We start from the raw sequence: 26,751 nt of genomic DNA on the forward strand, positions 1-26,751 counted from the left end.
CCGCTTCTGGTGAACCAGAGCAGCGCACGGAAACGCAGTTTACCTTCCCGCCAGAGCGGTACCTATTTATCTACTTGCACTTGGACGCGCTTTTGAACTGCTAGGTTGGCAGAAGCAGGGACCGAGCAACGGGAGCTCACCCTCTCACGGGGAATCGAACCGCCGACCTTCTGATCGGCAAGTCCTAGGCTCTGTGGTTTAACCCACAGCGCCACCCGCGTCCATGAAATATTTTAACAGCTGTCAAGTGGGAGCGAGAACAAGCTTGCTTTCTCCTGCTCTGGAGGGGAGGACTCAAACCCATAGATTCAAATGGCAATAAATGCATTTCTGACAAAAACAATAGGAAGAACTTTATGTCAGTAAAAACTGCTCAACAGTGGAAGAGACTCCCTCCGAAGGCGATGGACTCTCCTTCCTTGGAGGAGATTTTTAAGCAGAAGGTGGACGGCCATCTGCCAAGGAGTCTTTAGTTGTGATTCCTGCGTTGCCAGAGGTTGACCCTGGGTGCCCCTTCCAACTGTGGTTTTAGGTGGCTGGGAGTCAACTTTGCCACCCTGCGCAGCCTCTGCTTTTCAGTCCTCCTCCGCTGGGCCCCCTTTCTCTTGGGGGGGGGTTTAGTCTCCTGGCGTGAGAGGCTCCCCAATCTCCTCAGCTGCTTCTCCTTGCCCCGGTGCCCCATCCTGATTCTGTGCCGGGGGGCTCAGCGAAGGGGCCTCCATCACGCCCTGGTCCTGAGCTGCCTCTGACGCAGCCGGGGACTCAGCAGTGCCTTGCTGGCCAAGAGGATCCGGGTGGCCGACGCCTTGTCCATCAGGTCCAGGGGGTGCCCGCAGCACGCCACCCTCTTCTCCATTGGGGGCAGTGAGGAGGGTGGGGGTCTGGCTGTGCCAGGGCCCCTGAAGCAGCTCTGAGGGCTCCAGCAGCCCATCGTGGTTCAAGTCCTGAGTCGCCAGGATGTTGTCCACCATCAGGACTACCTGCAGGGGTCAAGGGGGGGGCATTTCCATTTATTTCATAACATTTATGCACCCCTTGATTGGAAAAGTAAAACCTCAAGGAGAATAAAACCATAAAATTATGAGTAAGAACAGAAGCCCACTAAGAGGACCGGAGGGTCCCTGCAAGGCCTCTGCCCTGCTGAGACCCCAGGAAAAGGTCTTGCACAGGCAAGGCGCCTCTGGTTCTGCAGGTGGCAGGTCCCATCACGGTTGGCATGCAGTGAATTTGCACTTCTCTCTTAAAGAGTTGGAGAAGTTTCAGGAAAGGGCCACCCAAAAGATTGAGGCAATGCAACCACAGCCTTGTGAGGAAAGGATGCAGCGTTTGGGACTCTGTAATTTAGAGAGAAGGCAAGGAAGAGGCGACAGGACAGAAGTTCATAAAATTATGCCTGGAGAAAAGTTTTCCTCCCTCTCATCACCCTGGAGCTCATGAATGTCCATTGAAGCTGAATGTTGGAAGCATCAGGACAGATTAAAAAAGGAACTTTTTCATGCAGCTCATAATTAAACTTTGGAGCTCACTGCCACAAGGAGCAGTGATAGCTTTAGAGGAGGGTTAGACAAATTCATGGAGAGGGCTAGGAGGAGAGGGCCACTGGGTCAGGCCAATGGCCCATCTAGTCTAGCATCGTGCCCTCCCCATGGCCGGCCAGATCCCCAAGGGGAAACCAGCAAGCAAGATTTGAGTGGAAGAGGAACTCTTCCCCTCTGCGGTCTCCAGCGATGGTCCTTCGGAAGCCCAGCTGCCTCTGACTGTGGACTCCAGACACTTTTCTGCTTGTCCAGGGCTGGAGAGCCTCCTTCCTTGGAGGTCTCAAAGCAGAGGTTGGGTGGCCCTCTGACCCGGATGCTTTGGCTGAGGTTCCTGCACTGGCGCGGGCTGGACTAGATGACTCTAGGGGCCCCCTTCCAACTCTACAATTCTATGATTCTAAGCCAGGCCTAGGCAAACTCGGCCCTCCAGATGTTTTGAGACTACAATTCCCATCATCCCTGATCACTGGTCCTGTTAGCTAGGGATGATGGGAGTTCCAGTCCCAAAACATCTGGAGGGCCGAGTTTGCCTATGTCTAAGCGGATGAGCCCCTTCATGGACCACTGCCTTGCCGTGGCGAAGGGGCTTGAATAACTCAGAGAAGCTATGAGCCATGCCGTGCAGGGCCAGCCAAGATGGACAGGTCATAGTGGAGAGTTTTGACCAAACGTGATCCACCTGGAACAGGAACCGGCAAGCCACTCCAGTATCCCTGCCAAGAAAACTCCATGGACAGATCCTGAAGCTGAGGCTCCAAGACTTTGGCCACCTCATGAGAAGAGAAGACTCCCTGGAAAAGACCCTGATGTTGGGAAAGATGGAGGGCACAAGGAGAAGGGGACGACAGAGGACGAGATGGTGGGACAGTGTTCTGGAAGCTACCAGCATGAGGGAGGCAGTGGGAGACAGGAGTGCCTGGCGTGCTCTGGTCCAGGGGGTCACGAAGAGGCGGACACCACTAAACGACTCAACCACAACAAAGCAGATGAGCTTTGAAATGGCAGGCAGGTGGAGGCAGCCATAGCAGGGAAGGCACTCAGATTCACAGCCCCTGCAGCCTGGGCAGAGATGTGCCCTCTGCCTGGCACACCAAAGGCCAAGGAGAGAAAGCGGCACCTACCGAGTCCGGCACAGAACTGTCTCTCTGGGAGGGCATCTCACTCAGCAGCCTCATGAACTCCAGACCGTCCAGCCGTCCGCTCTTGTCGTAGTCATGGAGGGCGAAGAGGAGCAACAGAGCTGGAAACACCAGAGGGGTGAGATATTGGGGGGGGCTGAGCCAGAGGGCACAGGAGCCCAACTCCTGCCCAGAGCAAGAGCCAGTGGAGTGACTCCAGCGGTGGGGCTGAGGTTTTCCTGCGGCCTGGGACTCCCACCCACCCTCTCACCTCTCCTTCCTGACCCACAGAGCCCTCCCCACCACAACATGACCCCTATTTTCCCAGATGCCCCCAGCACTCAGACCAGAGTTGTGGGGCAGATGTTGCAGCTGCTTCACTGGGAATCTCCTTTCTTGCATTTTTTTTTTTTAGAAATAATAATTAAATTTATTTGGTTTTTCAGATTAAAATTTCACAGTCACATATTCAACATGCAACACAAAAACAAGATTCCAAGGAATCACCTGGACTTATTCCCTCCTCCCCTTTGTGGGTCCTGCTGTCAATCATTTCCTCCTGCATCTTTTATAATAATCCACATATTTTACCTCTCAACTGTATCCAAAATTCACCATTAAGCTACAAGTGATATTCCAGTCCTACTAACTAACTAACTAACTAACTAACTAACAGTTTACAATGGTCTTTAAGATAAGTTATAAATTTCCCCCATTATTAAAATTTTGATCTTCCTGATTTCTGATTCTTCTGGCCATTTTAGCCATTTCCGCATAATCCATCAACTTGATCTGCCGTTCTTCTAGCATTTCAATCTATTCTTTTGGGTTCTCACCTCTGGAGCAGCAAAAAACCCAAGCTCACTCCCTCTTCCATGGTTCAGCCCTTGATATCTTTGAAGGTGGCTCTCCTGTCTCCCCTGAGCCTCCTCTTTCCCAGGCCAAACACCCCACCTGTCTCAACCATTCCTCATCCGGCTGGGTTTCCAGGCCCTTGACCACCTTGGCTGCCCTCCTCTGGGTGTCCGAAGGAAATCCTCCCTTCCTTCCGCTCCCTTGGGAAAAGACAGCAAAGCCGGCTGGGCTGTGTGGGCAGCCAGGGACTTATTTTAGGCTCTGCATAATCACAGGCTGTGCTTCAGTGGGAAGATGCTGGCCATCTGCGGGGGCCACGACTCTGGAGCAAGGAGGCCCCTTTCCCAGCATCCTTGCTATGGTTTAAAAAAGCTGCTTTTAATAGTGACACCTTGTTACCTGAAGGTCTTTTTCTGTTTATTGAGTGGTTTAACTTTGTTGCAGGAATTTAGGTACAGGTTGGGGGGGGGGTTGCCCCTCCAGCAGATATCATGCACATGCAGCCCACTATCAAAACCAGCGCAATCACGTTTGTGACTTTTGTGACTTGTCCCCACAAAACACTTCATCACAGTTTCTTCCTATCTATTCAAAGGGCCTTTGCTGCACGATACCAAATGTAGGAATTCACTGATCAATGTATCTCTGTACTGGCTCACTGGGGAAACTTCAGAAACTCGTCTAGACCTGTGAGCTCAGCTCCTCAGCAGCCCCTCTGCCTGAGGGATAATTCCTGGCATCCTGACACCTGAGGGCCAGACAGGTAGCCATTCCAGAAATAGCAAACCAAGATGAAGACAAAAGGGTGGGATGAACTTGGCTGGGAAACAGGGAAATGTATATATCTTTTTTGTTACACTTGATGGGTGTTTGGTGGAGGGCAAGGGGAACCATGGGGCAGGGTCCAGGATGCTCAGATTACTGCCACCAGACCTCCCCTTTCATGATGTATGAGTGATGTAGTTTGGGGGGGTAACATGGGGATGAGCAGCTAATAAAAGTTTGGGTTCTCTTTTGTTTGGGGCTTCCATCTTGGTGGCAGGTGGGAGTCCTGTCGCCACAGTCTTCAAGAAAGACCAAGCCGACTGGCTGCTGTTTTGCTCTGGTATTCCTGGCTGGTGTCCTTGCTTTTGGTCCAAGGGAGCCCTCAGATTTCTCCATTAACAACTTCAAAAGGGGTGTGGAGGTTGCTGGTTTGGCTCAGAGAGAGACTCCCCCCCCCCCCCCGCAAACTGATCAGGGCCTCCCTCTTCTCTCTTCAAGACCCAAAGCACCTATTTCCCATTAGTTTCCCTGTTTGACTTCCCCTCTCCTGCCATAAACAGACAGGCTCCCTGCTTCCCCTCCCCTTGCTCTGTTTACATCCTGCTCCGGAGGGCGGCACCGAATTCGAATTACAGGGAAGGAGATTCTGACTAAACCTTAGCAAGGACTTTCTGGCTGCAAGGGCTCTTTGAGGGTGGAAGAGGGTGGAGACACTCCTGGGTCAGAAGTTTTCAAGCAGAGTTTGGATTGTAATCTGTCAGGGGTGTTTGTGTGTGTGTGTGTGTGTGTGTGTGTGTGTGTGTGTGTGTGTGTGTGTAATGAGCTGTGACTCCTCCATTGCAGGGGGTTGGACTAGATGACCCCACAGGGTCCCTTCCAACTCTACAGTTCTATTCTTCTTTTTTCCTCTTGCCAAAATCAGCTGCTGCTCCAGCTGTCCCGTCCCCCCCCCTCGCTTTTTGCTACACACACCTGTGCTTGTTCTGAGGTTCGCTCAGCTCCCCCAGCAGGATTTGTTCTTTTTTACCCATTTCTTCCCCAAAGCATTTCTTCCCAACCCAAATAAAGTGAGCAGGAGAGTGTCACCTGCGCCAGGGGATTCCCTGAGGCCCCTCTTGGAAGAAAGACACACCCACCCACTCAGGGCGCTCAGGGCCAGCCTTCTACCCTCGCCCCCAGCTCACGCTCCCTGCCCTGCCAGGCCCTGCCCTGCCAGGCCCCGATGTGCCATCTAAGGCCACCCTGGCCCTGGGACCCCATTGCAACTTACCCTGCTTCCTGCTCATGGCGCTGGCCTTGCCATCCTCTTGCCCGACGTTCTTCAGGTACTCCTGTATCAACCTACACCAGGCCAAGCCACAGGTCAGCAAACCAGGGGGCAGCGGAGGGTTGTGGGGCTTGGCAAGGGCAGGGGGCAGCAGGGAGCCCCTGGGCCTGGGCAACGGGCGCAACGGTCAGGAAGGAGCCAAGGTCTGCCCATTCCAGGGACCGGCAGACTGAGGCATTTGCAGACAAAGAATTTTGGGCCGCTCCTGTTTGCTCAGGATCAAAATGCCTGATGGGGAAACTGCGCCTTGAAGGGGTGGGGAGGGACACCTGCAGTTCCTCATTGGGGAGGGTGCGTATTCTGCACATGCTCAGAGGCCCTCTTACTATATGCCAGGGATGAACTACCTGTATATGATCAGAAGCTGCCTCAGTAGATGCCTGGTTTGGGGGCTTGAATGAGCACCAGGCCTAATTGAAAACTGACTGCTAAATGAACTAAAAAAGATATTAAAATATAATTTCAGCAAAAAACCAGAGGCATTCTTATCGGGGTTAATTAGCGAAGAAATTCATAAAAAAGATGTAAATTTGTTCATATACGCCACAACAGCAGCAAGGATCCTCCTGGCCCAAAGATGGAAACAGCAAGAACTCCCCGCGCTGGAGGACTGGCAGATAAAGGTGGCAGGATTTGTGGAGTTGGCAAAGTTGACAGGGAAAATCAGGAATCTACCAGATGAAAGGTTTCAGAAGGACTGAAGCAAATTCATTTATTATTTGAAAGAAATTTGTAAATATTTGAAAATGTTTGTAGCTTTGAGAAATTAAGGTGCTAATTTACAAATGAGAGAGTGATTCTTGAATGTTGATATAAGATAAAGAAGTGATTATGGAAATGCGTTAAGGCTATAGGGAAGTCAGAAAAGAGGGAGGGGGGAGGAGGTTGATGCTCTGTCTGAGCAAATAATAGAAGCTGTGATATGTGTAATGAAATGAAATGAAATATGGAAAACTCAATAAAAATCATGTTGTTTTTTAAAAAAGAAAGCTGACTGCTGGGGGGAGGCAGAAGTAGAGGGGAGGGGGCCCATTCTCTGCCTGGCGAGGGGCAAGGACTGAGCTGCCCACTTGTATTGCAGGGGTGGACTAGAAGACCCTTGGGGTCCCTTCCATTTCTGTGGTTTTGGGGGGGGGGTTCCTCAGCTTCAAGCCTGGGGGGCCCTTATTTGACTGGGTCAGAGGCAGAGAGACCTTGCCTCCCTCTCTGCCAGTCTCCCCCCAAATGTGTCCTCCCCAGGGGCAAAGGGGTGGGGGCAAGGGGTGCGATGGGCAAGGAACTCACCTGGCAGACTCCTGCCCTGGGTCGAGGGGGTTCGGGATGGGGGGCTCCCTGGCACTGGGGAGGGGCTCAGACCTAAAGGGCACAAAGAGAAGGCGTTGTTGGAGGGGGCACCAAGGACCCCCTCCCCAGCTTCAAACCCCAGCTTGTCTCCTTCCGCCTTCCCCACCCCCAGGTTCCCACCTGGTACCTGTTAGCGCCCTCCTTTGGGGCCGCCCAGCTGGCTGGCACCGCGAGGAGCAGCGCGGCCAGAAGCATTTCCTTCATCCTGGCACCGTGCAGAGGTTGGCACAGGAACCCGCCGTCCGCTCATGCCCTGCCAACGCGGCGGGCTGCCCGCTTCGTCGCTTCGGTGGGCACCGGGGCTTTGCCAACCAGCTGCCGGAGGTGGCGAGGGCCCACGGGGAAGCGTTCCCACGGGCAGGGAAGCCGGGGAGCAACCCAGAACACGGATTCCGACAGCGGACAGACAGAACCGTTCACACGCAGGCACGCGCCTCCCCCGGGGACGCCCCAAGATGCGAGGATGCGCGCGGCCGCGGCGGCAGAATGGACTGTACCACTGCAGCGTGGGAGGGGGAGAGATCACCTTGCCTGCCTGCCTAATATTCTGCACGTGGGAAAGGAGGACCTGAGTCCGGGGAGAGGGGCAACTGGAGCTTCCCAGGAGATGCCACCGCCCGCCCGCCCGCCGCCTCCTTCCTCCTCGCCCTGCCCGGCTGCTGCCCAGCCCCGGCCCCAGCCCCGCGCAACACGAGGAATCTTCCTCTCCACGCGTGGATCGTGGGGATGACGGGCAGACCGAGGGACCCACGAGCGACCGCCGCTGATCCCCGGCTGCTGGCGGCCGTCCTGGGTCCACGTGGCGGGGGAGGCGGGCGCTGGCAGGCGCGCCCCTGGCGCCCTCCCTCGGGAGCTGCCTGCCAGGCGCTCCGACCATTGGGCCTCGCAGCCGGTCTGGGCGGCAGGCGGCTCCGACGTGGCGCTCTCCGAGGGAGGGGACCTTCCTGCGCCAAGGAAGCCTCGGGAGATGATGCGAAGGCACCAGACACGCAGGCAGAGAGAGATGCCTAGTTGTTTTCAAGATGGGAAGGCTCCGTGCAGTAGCTTTTATGGGAACTAGGGATCGTGGAACTTGGAAGGCACCCCAGGGGTCATCTAGTCCAACCCTCTGCCACCAGGACGAATTCCTGCCAGGAGGACACCTGTAATAAACGGAAATCTGCCCTTATTCCCTTATGGGGGACACAAGAGCTCTTATAGAGTCCTTTGCAGGTTCTCCATCGGTCGGAGAAAATAACAGAGGCCAGCCAGAGAATATTGAGAAGCAAAGCAGCTCGTAAGCCTGATCTTTATTGAACTGTTGCAACAGGGTGCTCCCCTCACACACAGGAAAGGAGGAGGACCCAGAACCCAGGTGTGCCCACCCTTATATAGACATTTTAAATTGCCCACCCTATAGTCCAAGACCACCCCCAGATACATCATGCCTACATCACAGAAAGGGCGGTCTACAACAGAAATCTGAGTGCGTTGTTTACCTCCTGTCTGGCAGGTTACCTGTTAATGCTCACTTGACTGGATACCCTGGGGAGCCTGGTCAGTCTTTTGTAATGATAAATACTTAGTTCCTGAGCCAGGTCACAGGCTCACCCTGTTCATACACAGACATACCCTTAAGACAGGATTTGCGAAGGAAAAGACAATGGGGAGGCTTTTCCATTGGACCTTGCAGAGAAAACACCTGGTCAGCCTGGGAGTCAAAATGGCTCCATGGCTGCTCTCCTGTGCAGCTTCAGACATGTGGCCTATATATCTATGTATGTGTTTGCTTGGTACATTTATGAACCTTTATTATATACATAAGACCTTAAATTATTTTATTTCACACCCGACCTCTGCTTTAAAAAACTTCTTGTGAAAGACAGTCCACCACCTCCCAATGGAGTCGGTTCCACTGCTGTTCTGTAAGGGACATTTCGTCTGGAAATGGTTGGTGCAACAAAGGGGGGAGCAACAGGGGCCCCCGCTTTCTGGTGTCACTGAGCTCTTGATCCAGGTGGCGGCTGCTGTATAGAAAAATCATTGCCAAAGAACCACAGAATTGCAGAGCTGGAAGGGACCCTGAGCATCATCTAGTCCAGCCCCCACTCAGGAATATGCAGCTGTCCCATGTGGGGCTCGAACCTGCAACCTTGGCGTTGTCAGTGCTGCACTCTAACCAACCGAGCTATCCAAGACCCCCTTTGCAGCAGCGGCAGGGACTGCCCCCACTCTTCCCTCTTGAGCCGTGGATCCAGTAAATCATCATCATCATCATCATCATCATCATCATCATCATCATTATTTATACCCTGCCCTCCCCAGCCAAGACAGGGCTCAGGGTGGCTAACACCAGGTATAAAAACAATTGATTAAAACACAACATTAACCTTTGAAGGTGACCCGGAAACTGCAATTAATCCAGAATGCGGCAGCTAGACTGCTGACTGGGAGCGGCCACCGAGACGACTTAACACCGGTCCTGAGAGATCTGCATTGGCTCCCAGTACGTTTCCGAGCACAATTCAAAGTGTTGGTGCTGACCTTTAAAGCCCTAAACGGCCTCGGTCCTGTACACTTGAAGGAGCGTCTCCACCCCCATCATCCTGCCCAGACACTGAGGTCCAGCACTGAGGGCCTTCTGGCAGTTCCCTCGCTGTGAGAAGTTACAGGGAACCAGACAGAGGGCCTTCTCGGTAGTGGCACCCACCCTGTGGAAAGCCCTCCCTTCAGATGTGAAGGAAATAAGCAGCTATTGTCTCTTTAAAAGACATCTGAAGGCAGCCCTGTTCAGGGAAGCTTTTCATGTTTGATGTATTACTGTATTTTAATATTTGGTTGGAAGCCGCCCAGAGTGGCTGGGGAAACTCAGCCACATGGGCGGGATATAAATTTATTATTATTATTATTATTATTATTATTATTATTATTATTATTATTATTTTTCGTTGTTGTGTATACTGTGTATATACGGACAATGACAATAAATTTATCTAATCTTTATTATTATTATTATTATTATTATTATTATTATTATTATTATTATTATTATCATTATCATTATCATCATCATCATCATCTTTCCTTCCCTCTCTCCCCTGCTCAGCCTGGGAGGGAGGGAAAGAAGAGTGCCTCTGAGCATGCACAGAGCTCTCAGAGGGGGGACCCTTGTGCCGCTTTCTTTCTGGATCTGGCCAGCTCCTCCTTCCGAAACTGGGCTAAGGATCCTCCCTCCCTTTGGGCTCCTTCAGGCTGGACTGGAGCGCCCGCCCCAAAGATGGCCGCGGGTGGGCGGGGCGCGGCTTCATGCCCGTCCCAAAGATGGCCTCCCCGGTGAGGCCGGGCGAGGGTGTGCGCCTGCGCGAGCGCCTTCCCGTCCGGGGCCACTTTCTGGGCGCCTCGTTCGCCGCAGCAGCTGCCCGACGGCGCGGACGGCGGAGAGATGCTGGGACTGTCGCTGCTGCTGGGCTTCAGCACCGGCTGGCTGGCCTATTACTGGGCGCGCGTCCCCAAGGTCAGGCGGGGAAGCGGGCGCTGCTCCGGGCAGCCTCGACGGGGCGGGCGGAGGCGGAGCCCCTTGGCCAGGGGGAGAGGGCGCCCCGGGCATCCTTGGCACCCCTCTCTCGGGCGAGGGACGAGGCTGGGCAGGACCCTTCCACTCCCACCCCCACCAGCCCAGCTCCCCCGACGGCAGCCCGACGTGACCCCTGGCCAGGTTCCCAGGTGGAGGCAAGAGACACCGGGAGAGCCACCACGGGGAGATGGGGATCTCTGCTCCAGAGGCTGCTCGTGCCTCGCTCCTTCCCTCGGGGGTCTCGGGGCCAAGCCTGGCATTTGCCCCCGACGGTGGGGTGGGCTGCCTGCCTGGGGCTGGCGTGTGAGGCTGACACACGTGCGGCAAACAGGTTCGGAAGTCTTCATTAGGTGTTTGCCAAAACAATAATCAGGGACAGAAACTAGATTCCTGCCAGCCCGGTGGCCACGCCTGGTTTTGGCTCTCCCAGGCAGAGAAGCACCTTCTGAGGTTCTGGGCAGCTCAGTTTCAGGAGGATATGGACAAGCTGGAAGGTGGGCGGAAGACGGGGAAGGGTCTGGGAAACAGCCTTGTGAGGAACGGTGGAGGAAGTTGGGGTGTTTGGGCTGGAAAAGAGGGACCGAGAGGCAATGTGATCAAAGGCAGATTTAAGGAAGCGCAACTGGCTCAAATATTGGTGTTGCACACGTGGTACTCCAGAAACTGGAGACCCCCAAATCTGCCACTGATATGGCGGTTCCCTCATTGCGAGAAGCCAAGTGACAGGGAACCAGGCAGAGGGCCTTCTCGGTGGTGGCGCCTCCTCCCATCAGATGTCAAGGAAATAAACAACCATCTGACTTTTAGAAGATATCTGAAGGCAGCCCTGTTGAGGGAAGCTTTTAATGTTTGACGCATTACTGTACAGTGGTACCTTGGGATGCGAACAGGATCCGTTCTGGAGCCCTGTTTGCATCCTGTGGGCAGGTCGTGTTTTGCCGCTTCCATGCCTGCCCGTGACGTCATTTTGAGCATCTGCACATGCGCAAGCAGCGAAACCTGGAAGTAACACGCTCCGTTACTTCTGGGTTGCCGCGGAGCGCAACCCAAAAGCGCTCAACCTGAAGCACATTCAACCCGAGGTATGACTGTATTTTAAAATTTTGTTGGAAGCCACCCAGAGTGGCTGGGGAAACCCAGCCAGATGGGTGGAGTATAAATAATAAATCATATTATTATTATTATGATAGCCATCTTCCAATATCTCAAGGGCTGTCACGTGTTTCCTCCTGCTCTGGAGAGTAGGACCCAAATGAATGGATTCCAACGACAAGGAAGGAGATCCCAACTTAACATTAGGAAGGATTTTTGGGCAGCAAGAGGTGTTTTTGCAGGAAAGGGCGAGCAAAGTCTCCCTGTGGAGCCAGGAGGGGACACTGCCTATGGGCATAACAAATGCCAGCCGGAGGCCCTTTGGCAAGAGGCGGGAAAGCAACCTCTGTGTGGGCAGCAGCAGCAGAGGCAGCTTAGAATGGTAGAGTTAGAAGGGACCCCTAGAAGTCATCTAGTCCAACCCCGCTATTGAACTCCAAGGAAGGAGAGCTCTGGGGCAGCGCTGAACTTGAGCTCCCTGTGACCTTCCTCTCTCCCCCCCCCCCAGCCCCCACTGCTGGTGGCTTGCCAGCCCTTCCGCTCCTTCCTGGAGAAATATTGCCCCATCGTGAACGAGACCTTCTACCCCACGCCCTGGTGCTTCGAAGGACGGCTCCAGACCATCGTCCGCGTCTTCCTCAAGTCCAGCCCGCCCGTCTCCTACCGCAGGTCAGCCGGACGAGGGGGGGGAGGGAGCCAGGCCCGAGGTGGGGGCCAGTGCCAGTCTGCTTGGGAGATGGTGGGCATGGGGCTGTGATGCCAGGGAGCCCGTCTCACCTGCCGCCTCCTCCTCCTTGCCCTTTCCCATCCAGTGAAGTGCTGAGGACCGCAGACGGAGGCCAGCTGCTCCTGGATTGGGCTGATGGCGAGAGCGGGCAGCATCCTGACCCAGAGAGCTGCCCCATTGTCCTGTTCCTGCCAGGCCTGACGGGCAACAGCCAGGAGACCTACATTCTGCACATGGTCCTTGGCGTCCAGCAACGGGGCTACAGGTGGGAAAGGGCGCCCCGGGGGGGGGGTCCTGGCATTGGCGGTGCTATTACTTGTTGTGTTACACCCCACCTTTCTCTCCAATGAGCTCCAGGTGGCACACAGCAACCCTGTGAGGTAGGGTAGGCTGAGAGGCGAGTTTCATGGCCTAGGGGGGATTTGAACCCTGCTCCCCTAGGTCCTGGGACGCGGGTGGCAATGTGGGTTAAACCACTGAGCCTAGGGCTTGCTGATCAGAAGGTCGGTGGTTTGAATCCCCGCGATGGGGTGAGTTCCCGTTGCTCGGTCCCTGCTCCTGCCCACCTAGCAGTCCGAAAGCACGTCAGAGTGCAAGTAGATAAATAGCTACCACTCCTGCGGGAAGGTAAACGGTGTTTCTGTGCGCTGCTCTGGTTCGCCAGAAGCGGCTTAGTCCTGCTGGCCACATGACCCAGAAGCTGTACGCCGGCTCCCTCGGCCAATAAAGCGAGATGAGCGCCGCAACCCCAGACTCAGCCATGACTGGACCTAATGGTCAGGGGTCCCTTTACCTTTACCCCCAGGTCCTAGTACAACATTCTAACCATTACGCACCGCTGCCTTTTCCCATTCTTGTTTACTACTCTAAGATAAACTGATTCTGTCTATGGAGGTTCCATTTAGCAATCATAAAAAAATAAGAGCCCAGCTGCTGGGTCTGGTCACAGGGGGGCCATCGGGTCCAGGTTCCCACAGTGGCCAGCCAGGTGCCCCCCCTGCCCAGGACCCTCAGGAGTGCCAGGGCAGGAGGGTCTTGGCCCTCTCCCCCCAGCTGCTGTTTCGCAGCAACAGGCATAGCATGTAGCCACCGTGACTTGCAGCCACAACTAGCCTTCTCCTGGGTTCTCACTCTCTTCCCGTCTCCCTCGCAGGGCTGTTGTGTTCAACAACCGAGGCTGCAAAGGAGAGGAGCTGCTGGTGAGTGGGGCCACAGCTGGGGGTGGCGCACCCTTGGGTGCTGGGGGAGGGGAGGGTGCTCTGGGACTGCAAGGTGAAGGCAGGATGGGCACCCCAACTCCCTGTCTCTGCAGAAGAGGCAAGCCTCACCCACCATCTCCCCTTCTCCCTCCAGACCCACAGGGCTTTCTGCGCCAACGACACCGAAGACCTGGAGCTGGTGGTGGGGCACATCAAGAGCCGCTTCCCCCGGGCCCCCCTGATGGCGGTGGGCGTTTCGCTGGGCGGGTGAGGCTCCGGCAGGGCAAGGGGGGAGGCGGGTGGGAAACGGGAGTTGTGCTGTAGAGAAGCGGCTCCATTGCCCCAGGATGGGAAGTCCTGTTGCCTCCCATCTTGGGCCTCCTTCTCATAGGAAGGAAAGAGCACCAGGAGTGCCTGCAGGATCAGGCCCATGAACTTTCTAGCCCAGGATTCTGTCCTCACAGAGACCGACCAGGTGCCCGTTGTGGGAAACCCAAAAGTTTGAGCACAAGAGTAACTCTCCCTTCCTGTGGTTTCCAGGAACTGAGATTCAGAAGTATTGCTGAGCCGAGCCAGGAGGTACCTGCTGAAAGAAGCCTGGGCCTCTCCCCCGCCCCCGGCCTGAGGCCAGGTTTCCTTCTGCCCCCCCCCAGGCAATGCCAAGGTGCCCCCCCCCGAATCCTGGCTGCTGGGCACTTCAGGAAGGAGACAGGGGTCTGTGGCGGCTGTGGGGCTCAGCTCCCGCTTGCTTCTGGGCATCCGGGGGCTGGACTCAAAGGGCCCCTTTGGTCAGATCCTGCTCTTCTCTTGCCAGCCTCCCTCCAGGGCCCACCCACAAGGCAGGAGCTGGAGAATGACCTCTGCCTCCTGCTAGGACTCTTTTTATGAGCAAAGCGGCCTCTCGCCTAAAACAAATTTCCAGGGTGGCGGGGCAAAGGGCACGGAAACAGCTCCTGGCAGCGCCTAAGTCCTGGGCGAGGACACTCTGGAGCGGAGTCTCCTGCCAGTGGGTCTCTTTCCCAAAGGCTCCTCCTGCCCCTGCCGCTTCTCTTAAGCCGGTTAGGGGCGAGGGTGTCCTTGGGGGGACCATTTGGAAGGCGGAAGGCTCCCCTCGCTCAAGGGACCCCCAGGCCTGGACCTCCTGTGTCTCCGAATCCCGCCATGGTGGGAGGGGAGGGGAAAGGAACTGAAATGCCGGAGAGGCTTTTGCGCCCACACAGCCGGGACTCTGCTGCGGTTGATCATCTGGGTGAAAGGGAAGGCAGAGCCCAGCTTGCCCGGCTGTGGTGTTTACGGGAGCCGGTGAGTCAGCCTTCCTGCTCCTATGACTCAGGCATTTGCTCCCAGCAGCGTCAGTCTCCGCTTGATGCTACCGAATGGTTTCCCTTACTAGCAAGAGCACGTTTGCCAGCTGGGGCGCAGGGAAGCCCCTGGGCAACCTCCCAGAGGGTCAGATGATTTGTTGTTTAGTGGTGTCCGCCTCTTCGTGACCCCCTGGACCAGAGCACGCCAGGCCCTCCTGTCTTCCACTGCCTCCCGCAGTTTGGTCAAACTCATGCTGGTAGCTTCGAGAACACTGTCCCACCATCTCGTCCTCTGTCGTCCCCTTCTCCTTGTGCCCTCCATGTTTCCCAACATCAGGGTCTTTTCCAGGGAGTCTTCTCTTCTCATGAGGTGGCCAAAGTATTGGAGCCTCAGCTTCAGGATCTGTCCTTCCAGGGAGCCCTCAGGGCTGATTTCCTTCAGGATGGATACGTTTGATCTTCTTGCAGTCCATGGGACTCTCAAGAGTCTCCTCCAGCACCAGAATTCAAAAGCATCCATTCTTCGGCGATCAGCCTTCTTTATGGTCCAGCTCTCACTTCCATCCATCACTACTGGGAAAATAATGGCTTTAACTATACGGACCTTTGTTGGCAAGGTGATGTCTCTGCTTTTTAAGATGCTGTCTAGGTTTGTCATTGCTTTTCTCCCAAGAAGCAGGCGTCTTTTAATTCAGCTGATAACCTTGTCCCAAAAGAGCAAGGGGCTCAGTCCAGCTCTGGGCTGCCAGGGGGCTGTACCCCCCCCTCCACCACCAGATCCAGTCTGCTTGAGAAAGGGACCCCCAGGACTGCTAGAAATGCCAGAGGAATGCTCCGGCGTAACAGCGGAAGTGGCCTGTGGCAGCCATTGGTGTTCGTTTCCTATAAGCCATGGGGGGGGGGGAGACCTGATTGCTCCAGATGTTCCAGGTCTGCCCCGTTTGCCCCTCTGGACTGGCAGGCCTGCTCCTCCAGAACTTGCCCACGTTCTTCTGCCAGTGTGGAGAATTCGAAACCAGGACTCGGAAGGGCAAAGCAGAAGTGTGGAGAATTCGAAACCAGGACTCGGAAGGGCAAAGCAGAAGTGGCTCAAGGGTGATGCTCCGGAATGGGGGTGGGTGGGCTTTTACTGGAGCAGCTCGAGGGATGCCAGCATTTGGCCTGAAGCTGCCTGGACCTGAAGAAATGTTCTGAGCAGCCTGGAAGCTGCCCTGAGTCTTGGCCCCAAAGAGGAGGCTGCGGGTGTCGCTCACAGTTGGCTGCACGGAAGTGCAAGAACAGCCTGCAGGATCAAGCTGCTGGCCTCTACAGCATCCTGTTCCCACAGTGGCCCCAAAGGCAGGATTCAAGCGCAAGAGTCCTCTCCCCTCCGGTGACGGGAATTCCTGCATTGCAGGGGGTTGGACTAGATGACCCGTGGCTCCCTTTCCGCTCTATGAATCCAGAAGCATTGCTGCCTCTCAGTGCTGAGGCAGAGCAGAGCCATCGTGCTTAGTAGCCACTGACAGCCCTCTCCTCCTCCAAAAATTTGTCTCCTCTTTTAAAGCCACCCCAGCTGGTGGCCAGCACTGCCTCCTGTGGCAGGGAGTTCCACAGTTTAACTTTGTGGCGTGTGAAGAAGTCCTTTTTTTAAATCCATCCTTAAGCTTGCAATGTTCCACACTTTAACCATGTGCTACATAAAGGACTTTTTCCCCATTTTATAAACTTCTGTCGTGCTGCCTTTTCTCCAAACTGAGGGGGCTTCCCAGAGAGCTGCTGACCCATCACAGGGGCCGCCTGCAATAGAGAGGGGCTATGGGGGGGGGGCAGGACAGGGACTGATGGTCCAGCTGTGCCCAGAACGTACCTGGGGCAAAGCCCCCCCTCCATCCATTTGAAGCATCCCTCTGGAGAGCCAGTGTGGTGTAGTGGTTAAGAGCGGTAGTCATGTAATCTGGTGAACCGGGTTCGCGTCTCCGCTCCTCCACCTGCAGCTGCTGGGTGACCTTGGGCCAGTCACACTTCTCTGAAGTCTCTCAGCCCCACTCACCTCACAGAGTGTTTGTTGTGGGGGAGGAAGGGAAAGGAGAGTGTGAGCCGCTTGGAGACTCCTGAAGGGGAGTGATAAAGCAGGATATCAAATCCAAACTCCTCTTCCTGCCCCTAGGATCCTGGTGCTGAACTACCTGGGGCGCAAGGGCCCGGAGGCCGGACTGGTGGCCGCCATGACGTGCTCCGTCACCTGGGACTCCTTCGAGACCACCCACTCCCTTGAGAGCCCCCTCAACCAGGTGCTCTTCAACCAGCACCTGACGGCCAACCTGCGCAAGCTCATCCAGCGGTGCGTTGCTGTTGTGGGGGGGGGCAGAGGCAGGTCTGGCATTCCGGCCCCCTTCCGGGAGGGAGGGGCCCCAAGACCCCCCTGCCCTTCCTTCCCAGAACCCCCCTCCCCCCCCCTTTTCCATTCCCTGCTCACACCTCAACCCTATTTTCAGGCACAGGAAGGTCATTGCTGAGCGAATTGACGTGGACCACGTGCTGAAGGTACTGCCCCCTCCCTGGAAGAGTTGGAAGGGACCCCCGAGGGTCATCCAGCCCAACCCCCCTGCAACAACGAACGCTTTGGCGCTTGTGCTCTCTCTTTGCAGGCGCGCAGCATCCGGGAGTTTGACGAGCGCTACACGGCCGTGGCCTTTGGCTACAGCTCCTGCGAGGAATACTACCAGGCCGCCAGCCCCTGCCAGAAGGTGCACAGCTTCCGGGTCCCGGTGCTGTGCCTCAACGCCTCCGACGACCCCTTTTCCCCACTTCACGGTGAGTCCCCCGGCCTCCTCCCAGGCGGGCGCCCCTCTCCCCCCGGGGCTCCTGCTCTCGACTGACCCCCATCCGCCCTCCTTGCAGCCATCCCCGTGAAGGAAGCCCAGAGCGTCTCCACCCTGGCGCTGCTGGTGACGGCGCGAGGAGGGCACATTGGCTTCCTGGAGGGGCTCCTGCCGCGCCACCAGAGCTACATGGACCGCGTCTTCGCCCAGTTTGCGGGGGCTGTCTTTGAGCACCAGGAAGAGCTGGCGGCGGCCGTGGCAGCGGAGCAGGAGCAGCAGCTGCAGCAGTGCCACGAACAGGGGCCGGGCGCCCAGGTGGCAACCTCCTAAGCAGAACCAGGGAGGAGGAGGGCCCTGTGACCCCCAGCGCAGGCCCTGTGAGCCCCACAGGTGGAGGGCCTGAGCCTGTTGCCCTGCTCCTTCCAAGGGGGGAAATCAGAGGCCAGCAGCCCCTCCAAGAGCCTGGCGCTGCTGGGGCCAGGACCGTGCAGAATACAAGATGGCTTTTCCAGTACCTTGGCGTGAGGCTGCTTCCGTTCCGGGCACAAAGAAAGCTGCACTTCTCTCGCACAGAAACTTGCTTCCACCACAGCGATGAGCCCTTCCCCCTCTTTCTTTGTGGGGGGGCAGCAAAGCTGCAGAAGGCCTTGGGTTCAAACCCCTTTGGCAGCGTCTCCAGGGAGGGCTGGGGAAAAAGACTCTCCGTCTGAAGCCCTGGAGAGCAGCTGCCAGTTAAAGAACTATAGAGAGTCAGAACAGCTGGCAAAGGACACCCATCTAAAATGGTCGCTTTGGGCTGCCCTAAGTGACTAACAAGTTTAATCAATAATCAATAATAATAATAATAAAGGCCCAAGAGAGCCACTCCCAGCCTGCAGCGACCACAGGAGGCCAAACTGGTGAAAGGAGAGAAAGGGCTGAGATCTTTGATTGAGTTGGGTCGATTTCCTGTGAAATAAACACACACAAATGTGCACATTCTACCCCCACCTACCGCACAAACATCTCTCGGTGCCACTCAGAGTCAGGCTGCATGTTGGGCAGCGGGTGTGGGCTTGTGGGGAGATCGACCCACAGAAGACCATTCCTTGTCCTTTCCACACCTGCTCTGGGCCTTGTCGCCCTCCAGCCTCTGATTTCCTGGTTCACTCCCTCAGGGGGTGATGGGCACCCAGCTCAGAGCACACCTGAGACTTGCTTGCACCTCAATGAGGGCAGAGGGTGGCATGCAAAGGCTGTTCGTAAGACAACTTCATTGCTGGGGAAATAAAGGGCTGGTGTCATTTCAGGACACGGCAACCGGGAGCCCATGGCATCGGTAGCAGGATCCTCACAGCTGATCTGTGGAAATGTGAGCTTCCTGGGAAGCTGGAGGAACCCAGCAGCAGCTGAGAGATTCCTGACAGGCTTTGCACATGGCGGAGCAAAGGATCGTCTCAGCCGCAGGAAGGGAGAGGTTTAGTGTTACACGGAGGGAAAACAGATACTGGAGTTGAGCAAGAGGAAGGAGGTCAGATTACAGCTTAGGGGAATTTTTAGCGGCTTAGTTGGGTCATCGCATAAGTCGTGGGTCATCTAAGTCCAACCCACTGCAAGGAGAGAATCTGAGCTCTGATCAGCATTTCCGCAGCCTGATGGCACATGCAACCCCTAAAAAGCGCATGTACCCACAAAAGGCACAAGCCCCCTGCTCCCCTCTTCCTTGTGCCCCGACACCCATGGGCACAAGGCCAGGTGGGGGCTGCCAGGCTGCAGCCATTTACTAGAGTGGGGAAGGGGTCCCATGCGGCAGACCACCTCCACTGCTCCAAGTCCTGGCGCAGAACAGCCCCTCGCGCACCTGCGGGGTGCTCCAGCCCCGCCCCAGCCAGGAGGGGACAGACGAGGCAGGCAGGGAGCAGAGCTCTGGCTCCATCATCTCGTTTAATGGCAACTTGCAAGACCCCCGTCGTGGGGCTGGGAGGGGCCGCGCTTGCCCAACGCAGCCGAGGCTGGAATGTTTCAACGTGGCAGTCCAAAAACGGAGGAGTGGGGCTGCCCCACCCCGTAGTCACCAGCGGGGGGGACGGGGGACGAGGAGAGTTCATGCCCCACCCCAAGACTTCATCTGTGGGGGTTCTGCCCCCCTGGCTCAGCCAAGCACACCTGTCCGCAGGCTCTGAGGGGGCAGCCTTCGCCCCGGACCCCGGGGCCTTCTGCAGTCTGTGGGGTGAGGAAGGGGTGGGCGCCCCCCAGCGCAGGAAGGGCAGAGCTGAGGCCTAGAGGAAGCCGGGGAAGGCCAGCTGGAGCAGCAGGACCGAGGCCACGACGAGTGCAGCGCACAAGAGCAGCATCAGCCACACGGGGAAGCTCCCTGCGGGGAGAGAGGGGAGACGACTGAGCAAAGCAGGGGAGGGGCCCCCCAAGCCCCCCTGTGGCAGGGCAGGGGCCCCACCCCGACCTACGTCGGCAAGGGATCCGGTGCAGGTGGCAGCGGCTGTCCACGGCCACGCTGAGCAGGGCCGCCTCGTTGTCCCGGAGCAGGTCAGGGGTGTCCGGCAGGAAAGCCAACGCCGTCACCACAATGCCGTGCGCCTCTCGCACGTAGTACAGCCTCTGCGGGAGAGAAGAAGAGCCGGCCGGGTCAGGCCAGGGGCCCCTCATGCCCCACATCCTGTTCTCACTGTCACCAACCATATTCCCCAGTGGGAAACACATGAGAGGATCCGAGTGCGAGAGCTACTTTCCAGTAGTTTCCAGAAACTGGAATCAAATTGATTCCAAGCCAAAGGCCAGCTGGAACAACGCTGTCTTACAGGCCCTGTGGAAAGAAGTCAGACCCCGCAGGGCCCTGGTCTCATGAGGCAGAGCGTTCCACCTGGCCGGGGCCAGTGCTGAAAAGGCCCTGGCTCTGGTTGAGGCTAATCTATCTTCCTTAGGGCCCGGGACCTCTAGGGTGTTGCTATTCATGGACCTTAAGGTCCTCCGTGTGGCATATTGGGAGAGGCGAACCCCTAGGTATGAGGGTCCTAGGCCTCACATGAAGGTCTTCCAGAGAGGGAGTGGGGGGTGGAGGAACAGCGATGGGGCTCTCAGGATCCGCACTTGTTCCCCAATGCCATTTAGGCCCCCAGCCCTTGGAGGGAGGCAGCTGGCCATGCCTGCAGCGTTCCTGTCCTCAGCCCCAGCCCCACCCCTGCCCAGCCGGCTTAGGGGGGCTTTTCTTTTCTGACACCAGCACCGCACGGTGGATCCCTCCCAGCTGGACTCCAGCCCTCTCTGTGCTCCAGCCCAGGGCCTTTGCTAGCTCTCTCCTGCCCTTGGGATAGCAGTGTCAGGCTGCCCATGAGGCCAGCAGCCGCCTGGGAAGGAGCGGGAAGTTGCCTACCTGCAAGGAGAAGGCCACGAAGATGGCCACGGAGCCCGTGACGGTGCCCAGCCCCAGGAAGGTGCCCGTGTCACTGCAAGCACAGACAGACAGCCGTCAGCTTCAGAACCAGGCAGGCAGGTTTGTGGGGGACCCCACCCCAAAATTGCACGGGAAATATAAAGGCAGCATAAAACACATAACAAAAACAGGAGAGCGGGAGCATTGGCACATCTTCAGAAATCTTATGTTGGGGGAGGCAAAAGTCACTGCAAATGGGGAGAAGATCGCGCAAGGCAAATTGTTCTGGCGTTTTCAGACAGGTGCTCTTTGCGTGATCCGGAGGAAGATAAAATAAACTCCCTTTAACCTACAGCAAACGTGGGTTGTGAGTGCTTGCAGTGTCGCAAGGGCTGTGATGCCAGGCCCGCCAGGCTACATTGCGCAACGGCTTCTTGGGCTGCGCTTCTGTGTTTGCCCAACAGCAATCAGCAAGTATGTCAAAAGTTCTTTAGAATATATACGGAGAGCCCTTTCAAGGCCAGACACATCTCACCCCCAGAGCGCATGAGGAACCCCTCATTGGAGGTGTTTACGCAGAGGTCGGAGGACCAGCCACCAGGGACCCTTTAGTTGTGGTTCCTGCCTTGCAGGGGGTTGGACTAGATGGCCCATGAGGGCCCTTCCAATCCTACAGTTCTGTGATTGTATGGTTCCTAAGAAAGGCAGCCTCCCTCCCCGAGGACTTCCATGGGGCCTCTCATGGAATTGTGGAGTTGGAAGGGACCCCAAGAGTCCTCGGTCCAGTAGACCTGAAGGAGCGTCTCCACCCCCATTGCTCAGCCCGGACACTGAGGTCCAGCGCTGAGGGCCTTCTGGCGGCTCCCTCCCTGCAAGTTACAGGGAACCAGGCAGAGGGCCTTCTCGGTGGTGGCGCCTCCTCCCAGCAGATGTCAAGGAAATAAAGAACTATCTGACTTTTAGAAGGCATCAGAAGGCAGCCCTGTTGAGGGAAGCTTTTAATGTTTAATAGGTTATTGTATCTCAGTGTTTTGTTGGAAGCCGCCCAGAGTGGCTGGGGAAACCCAGCCAGATGAGCAACTACAGCACCCACCTGGGATTAAAGGAGAAAGGGCACAACCGAAGACAGTGCAGCCTGCAGGCAGCCGGGAGCTTCAGTCTCAGTCTTGCTCCAGCAGCCGGCCAAGGGGACCGGCCCCTCTTCCGACGCCATCAGATTCCAACCCCCAACGGCCAGCAAGGCCAGTGGTCAGGGACGGGGGGAGTGGAGCCCCTCAGTGCCGGGAGGACCCCGAAAGGAGGAAAGTGAGAGAGGCGTGGCCCTACCTGACGGAGAGGCAGGAGACGACCTCGTTGCCGCAGGGCCTGGTGAGCAGCGGCAGGAAGCTGTGCCCGTCCCACTTGGTGATGTAGCAGGGGGGCGGGCGCCGCTCCCGCTTGTAGGGGATCTGCACCGTGTAGAGACGCAGCGCCTGAGCCTGGTCCTCCACCGCCCCGAACCTGCGCCAGAAGGGGGAGGAGGCGTCAGGGGACGGACAGCCCACGCAGGGGCCCCGCCTGCCCCCCGCCCAGCCCGTTACCTGCAGGCCTGGTAGCGGTAGGCCTTTTCCGGGATGCCCGGGAGGTTCTCGTTCCAGTGGAGCCCCGTCACCATCTGGTCCCGCTGCCAGACGCAGCACTGAAAGTCCCGGCCCACCGTCACCACCTGCGGAGGGGCGAGAGGGCGGGGCTCAGGCAGGACGAGGGACCCCTCCCCGGTCCGTCCCTTTCCTGGCTGGAGGAAGAAGGAGGGCAAAGCGACGGCTGCTTCCTGCCTTTGCTCCCTTCTGCACCCAGCCTCGGGAGACTTGAAAGGTCTGGATTGGAACTCAGAGCTTCATTTCCACAAGCCGGGACTTTGCCCCAGGGGGAGCATTTTGCAAGAAGCCCAAGGGCCTCAAGGAAGGGCCGGAAAAGGCCTAGCGACCCAACGGCGGAGGGGACCCCGTGGGCTCAGAACCACGCGTTCATTTTGCTCCCTGGGCCTGGCTGTGCAGCGCAGACCCATTGCCTGCCCCACTTTTTAAAAGGGGCCGTTTGCTTTGAGCCCCTGGGATGAGACAAGGATGCAAAGCCCTCCCCAACCAAAATAAAAACCGCATTTCCTTGACACATGAAGAGCCTGGCTGCTAGATTTGGTCCGGCATCCTGGTCTCATAGGGGCCGATCGGAAGTCCCCCTGGGAACCCGGTGAGCAGGATCTGAGCGCATGAGATCTCCACCCTCCTGGGGTTCCCAGAAACTGGCGGCGACTGGGGGGGGGGGCACAGCACAGCCAGGAGCCACCAACAGGCCTTTTCTCCATGAACTGGTCAAATCCATTGCTCCACTTGCCTTTCTGGGGGTCTCTGGAGCCCCCCTCCCTTGCTCCAGGAAGTCATATGCTGGAGACCCCTCTGCACAGTCCCAAGAGGAACAATCCTCTAGCCCCATGGACACCCCAAGGGCACCTGCCTTGGCATCGCCCATCTCCCTCCTCCTGCTCTCTCTGGGTCTCTGAACCCAGACAGCAAAGGCGCCTCTTCCCTTTGCAAGCGAGTGACTCTTCCAAGGACCACCAGGACGGGGGTCTCGGGTGCTTCTGCGGTGCCCCCTAACAGACCCCCAGGGACCAGACCAGCACCCCCTCACCTTGTTGTCTGGGCTCAGCGCTATGTCCTCAATCTCCCCGTTGTGGGCCTGGAACTCCAGGGATTTCTTCATGCTGGGGAACTGCAGACAAAAGGAGATATTTGGCCCCCCTGGCACCAGAGCACCCCCACTTGCCCTCCCCACCATCACAACACCCGTTCAGGCGCCCCCCCCTTACCTCCCAGACGCGCAAGAAGCCGTCCACGCCCCCCGTGGCCAGGAGAGTGTGGTCGTGGTTGAAGCAGACGGCCTTCTGCAGGGCGTCTGGGCTGGTGTCCGTCTGGACGCAGTGCAGCGTCTCCACGGCCACCTCGCTTGTCTCGCTGCGCAGGCCGCCGTTGCTGCCCGACCCGCTGGGGGTGGGGGCCTTGCGCCTGCGGGGACCCTTGTCGCCAGCACCTGGGGGCGCAACGGAAGAGATTGAGGGCTGTGGCCAGCTCTGCCCGCTCGCCGCCCACCATGCCCCTTCCCTCAGGGGAGACGGAGCAAGGCTGCAATGGAGGACGCCCCAAGCTGGCATTCCGCTGCTCCGGAAGGGACTCAAACCAAGAAAGGAGATTCCAGGGAAATAGCAGAAAGATTTGGCTTCCTTGGAGGTTTATAAAGAGAGACCAAACGGGATCTTTGAGCTGCGATTCCTGCGTGGCAGGCGGTTGGACTAGATGTCCCTTGGGGATCCCTTCCCACTCTACCGTCAGCCCCACCAGCGGATCCCCCTCTGCCCCTCTCTCCAGGGGGCCGGCCCCCACCTGCTTTGTCGGGAGCCCCTTCGGCCCCCGCCTCTTCCGCTTTCTTCCCGCTGGGCTTCTGCAGCAGGCGGAAGCTGAGGATGTGGCAGGAGGCGTCCTGTCCGGCCGCGATGAGGTCCCCAGCCAGCGCCATGGTCATGGTGGCGCGCGTCTCCGTGTCGTGGGCATGGAGCAGCGAGGCGCACAGCTCCCCCCCTCGCCAGTCCAGCTGCAGGAAATGCTGGGGGGGGGAGAGAGAAAAGAGAGGGGGCAGGTCAGCCATTGCTAAGAAGATTAACCCCTTCGCGCATCCCCCCCCCGGGGACAGGTCTCCCCCTCTTCCCCAGGCCCTCCTCCCCCTGGCCCACGCTGCCAAGGGGCACCCAAGGGTGCCAAGGAGGGGGCAGGCCAGCCATTGCTCAGAAGATTAACCCCTTCGCGCCTCCCCCCCAGGACAGGGCTCCCCTCTTCCCCTTGCCCTGGGGGGGGTCTTCCAGGCCCTCCTCCCCCTTGCCCACCCTGCCAAGGGGCACCCGAGGGTGCCAAGGAGGGGGCAGGTCAGGCATTGCTCAGAAGATTAACCCCTTCGCGCCTCCCCCTCCCCAGGACAGGGCTCCCCTCTTCCCCTTGCCCTGGGGAGGTCTTCCAGGCCCTCCTCCCCCTCGCCCACGGTGCCAAGGGGGAACCCAAGGGTGCCAAGGGGGATGAAGGGGGGGGCAGGCCAGCCATTGCTCAGAAGATTAATCCCTTCACGCCTCCCCCCCAGGAGAGGGCTCCCCCTCTTCCCCCGCCCCCCCGTGCCAAGGGGCACCCAAGGATGCCAAGGGGGATGAAGAGGGGGGGCAGGTCAGCCATTGCTCAGATTAACCCCTTCGCGCCTTCCTCCCCCCCCCGGGACAGGGCTCTCCCTCTTCCCCCTCGCCCCCCCCCGTGCCAAGGCAAGGGTGCCAAGGGGGATGAAGAGGTGGGGCAGGCCAGCCATTGCTCAGAAGATTAACCCCTTCGCGCCTTCCTCCCCCCCTCCCCGGGGACAGGGCTCCCCCTCTTTTCCCATGGCCCTGGGGGGGGTTCTTCCAGGCCCTCTTCCCCCGCCCCCCCGTGCCCTCACCAGCCCGTTCTTGATGCCCGTCTTGGCCGCGCCTCCGCCGCCCGCGATGAGGGCCAGGCGGGCCCCTCGGTGCACGCGCAGGGCGTAGAGCGGGAAGGGCGCCCGGTAGAGCTCCGGGGGCCGCCGGGGGGCCATGGCGGGCGGGTCAAAGGTCAGCTCATGCCCCCCCTCCTCCTCCTCCTCTTCCTCCTCCGCAGCCCCGCTCGCTCAGGTCCCGAGTGGGCATGCGCCGACTCCCGGCCCACGTCAGCGCCCAGCCCGGCCGGCGAGAGAGGCGTCGCGCGTCAACGCGTCATCCCCGTCGCGCGGCGCGCCATCTTTGGGAAGGGCGGAAGCCCGGAGTCTTAAAGAGACAGCCGCCTCCGAGATGCTGCGCGATCCTGAGTTAGTCGCAGGTTCAAAAGTCTTGCAAAATTAATGAATGTTAGAATGATGTTTGAATGAAGTTAAGTGGTTTCTAGCTGGTAATGATATAAAAGAATATGGAAAATTGGATTTTTAAATAGGTAAAAATTTAATGTTATAATATATTAAGATCAAAGATCAGGATAATAAGGAGAGAAAGAAATTGCTGAATTAATTAATTGAATTGGAATACAAAAAAGGGAGGTATGAGGAGGTCAGGGAAACAAGGATATGAATGTAAGATATGGAAAGGTTGGTTTTTTATTTTTATCTGTGTACTTATTCTGTATTTTTCTTGTATTTTTATTTTTGTTTTTTATTCTTGTATTTTTTGCTTTTATGTAATTCCTTTTTTTGAAACTTTAATAAATATATATTTAAAAAAACACACAAAAGTCTTGCCTGGGGCCGACCCGCGGCTGCTGCTTCTCCTGGGTCCCAGCCAGGGCCGGATTGAGGTCTGATGTGGCCCTCAGCTCCTGAAGGGAACAGGGCCCTTTCTCGGTCCAGCTGCCCTTTGGTCGCTGGTCTTGGTGCTGAATGTATGCTAGATGGTCAGTGATGGACCTCATGGGCATCTCAAGCCATGTGCACATCTTTCTATGCAACCAGGCCATGTCGGCAGCCTATACAAAGAAAGGAGCAAACCAGGGATCTTTTAGGCAGCAGGCTAGCAGGCGGGGGCCATGACTTACATCATGGGAGCCTGCACAGCACAAAACACTCTTGCTGTATGTAGGTTTTATTTCATTTGTTTTTTATCTTACATTTTGGAAATGTATATCTAGTTTTTTTCCTTTAATTTTTTTTTGGGGGGGGGCAAAAGAATGGAGCCCTAAGCTATAGT

General features: G+C 57.1%; 3 protein-coding genes across 3 annotated transcripts in view; 1 reads left to right on the plus strand and 2 right to left on the minus strand.

Annotated features, from left to right (window-relative positions):
- Window positions 1-18,556, plus strand: part of ABHD1 (abhydrolase domain containing 1) — a 119,966-nt gene extending 101,410 nt beyond the window's left edge. The window contains exons 2-10 of the mRNA XM_083494669.1: window positions 10,342-10,440; window positions 12,101-12,261; window positions 12,405-12,584; window positions 13,473-13,518; window positions 13,673-13,785; window positions 16,972-17,145; window positions 17,300-17,348; window positions 17,453-17,618; window positions 17,706-18,556. Coding sequence (XP_083350795.1) covers window positions 10,369-10,440; window positions 12,101-12,261; window positions 12,405-12,584; window positions 13,473-13,518; window positions 13,673-13,785; window positions 16,972-17,145; window positions 17,300-17,348; window positions 17,453-17,618; window positions 17,706-17,956 — 1,212 coding nt within the window. The 5' untranslated portion in view covers window positions 10,342-10,368 and the 3' untranslated portion in view covers window positions 17,957-18,556. The remainder of the gene's footprint in view (window positions 1-10,341; window positions 10,441-12,100; window positions 12,262-12,404; window positions 12,585-13,472; window positions 13,519-13,672; window positions 13,786-16,971; window positions 17,146-17,299; window positions 17,349-17,452; window positions 17,619-17,705) is intronic.
- On the minus strand, window positions 308-7,886 carry CGREF1 (cell growth regulator with EF-hand domain 1). Its single transcript, XM_083494849.1, has 5 exons — window positions 7,075-7,886; window positions 6,888-6,959; window positions 5,547-5,617; window positions 2,656-2,778; window positions 308-976 (listed from the first exon to the last, which is right to left on the minus strand). Exons 1-5 carry the CDS (start codon window positions 7,149-7,151, stop codon window positions 618-620), a joined length of 702 nt encoding a protein of 233 aa, XP_083350975.1. The 5' UTR covers window positions 7,152-7,886; the 3' UTR covers window positions 308-617.
- PREB (prolactin regulatory element binding) lies at window positions 18,417-25,766 on the minus strand. The gene is made up of 9 exons (XM_083494656.1): window positions 25,500-25,766; window positions 24,413-24,632; window positions 23,842-24,062; window positions 23,664-23,744; window positions 22,574-22,698; window positions 22,320-22,493; window positions 20,994-21,066; window positions 20,071-20,221; window positions 18,417-19,979 (listed from the first exon to the last, which is right to left on the minus strand). The coding sequence occupies exons 1-9, from the start codon at window positions 25,632-25,634 to the stop codon at window positions 19,885-19,887; spliced, it is 1,275 nt and encodes a 424-aa protein (XP_083350782.1). The 5' UTR covers window positions 25,635-25,766; the 3' UTR covers window positions 18,417-19,884.
- Window positions 25,767-26,751: the final 985 nt, after the last annotated feature.

This window comes from Podarcis liolepis, assembly GCF_965112155.1.
Source record: "Podarcis liolepis genome assembly, chromosome: 3".
Lineage (NCBI taxonomy): Eukaryota > Metazoa > Chordata > Lepidosauria > Squamata > Lacertidae > Podarcis > Podarcis liolepis.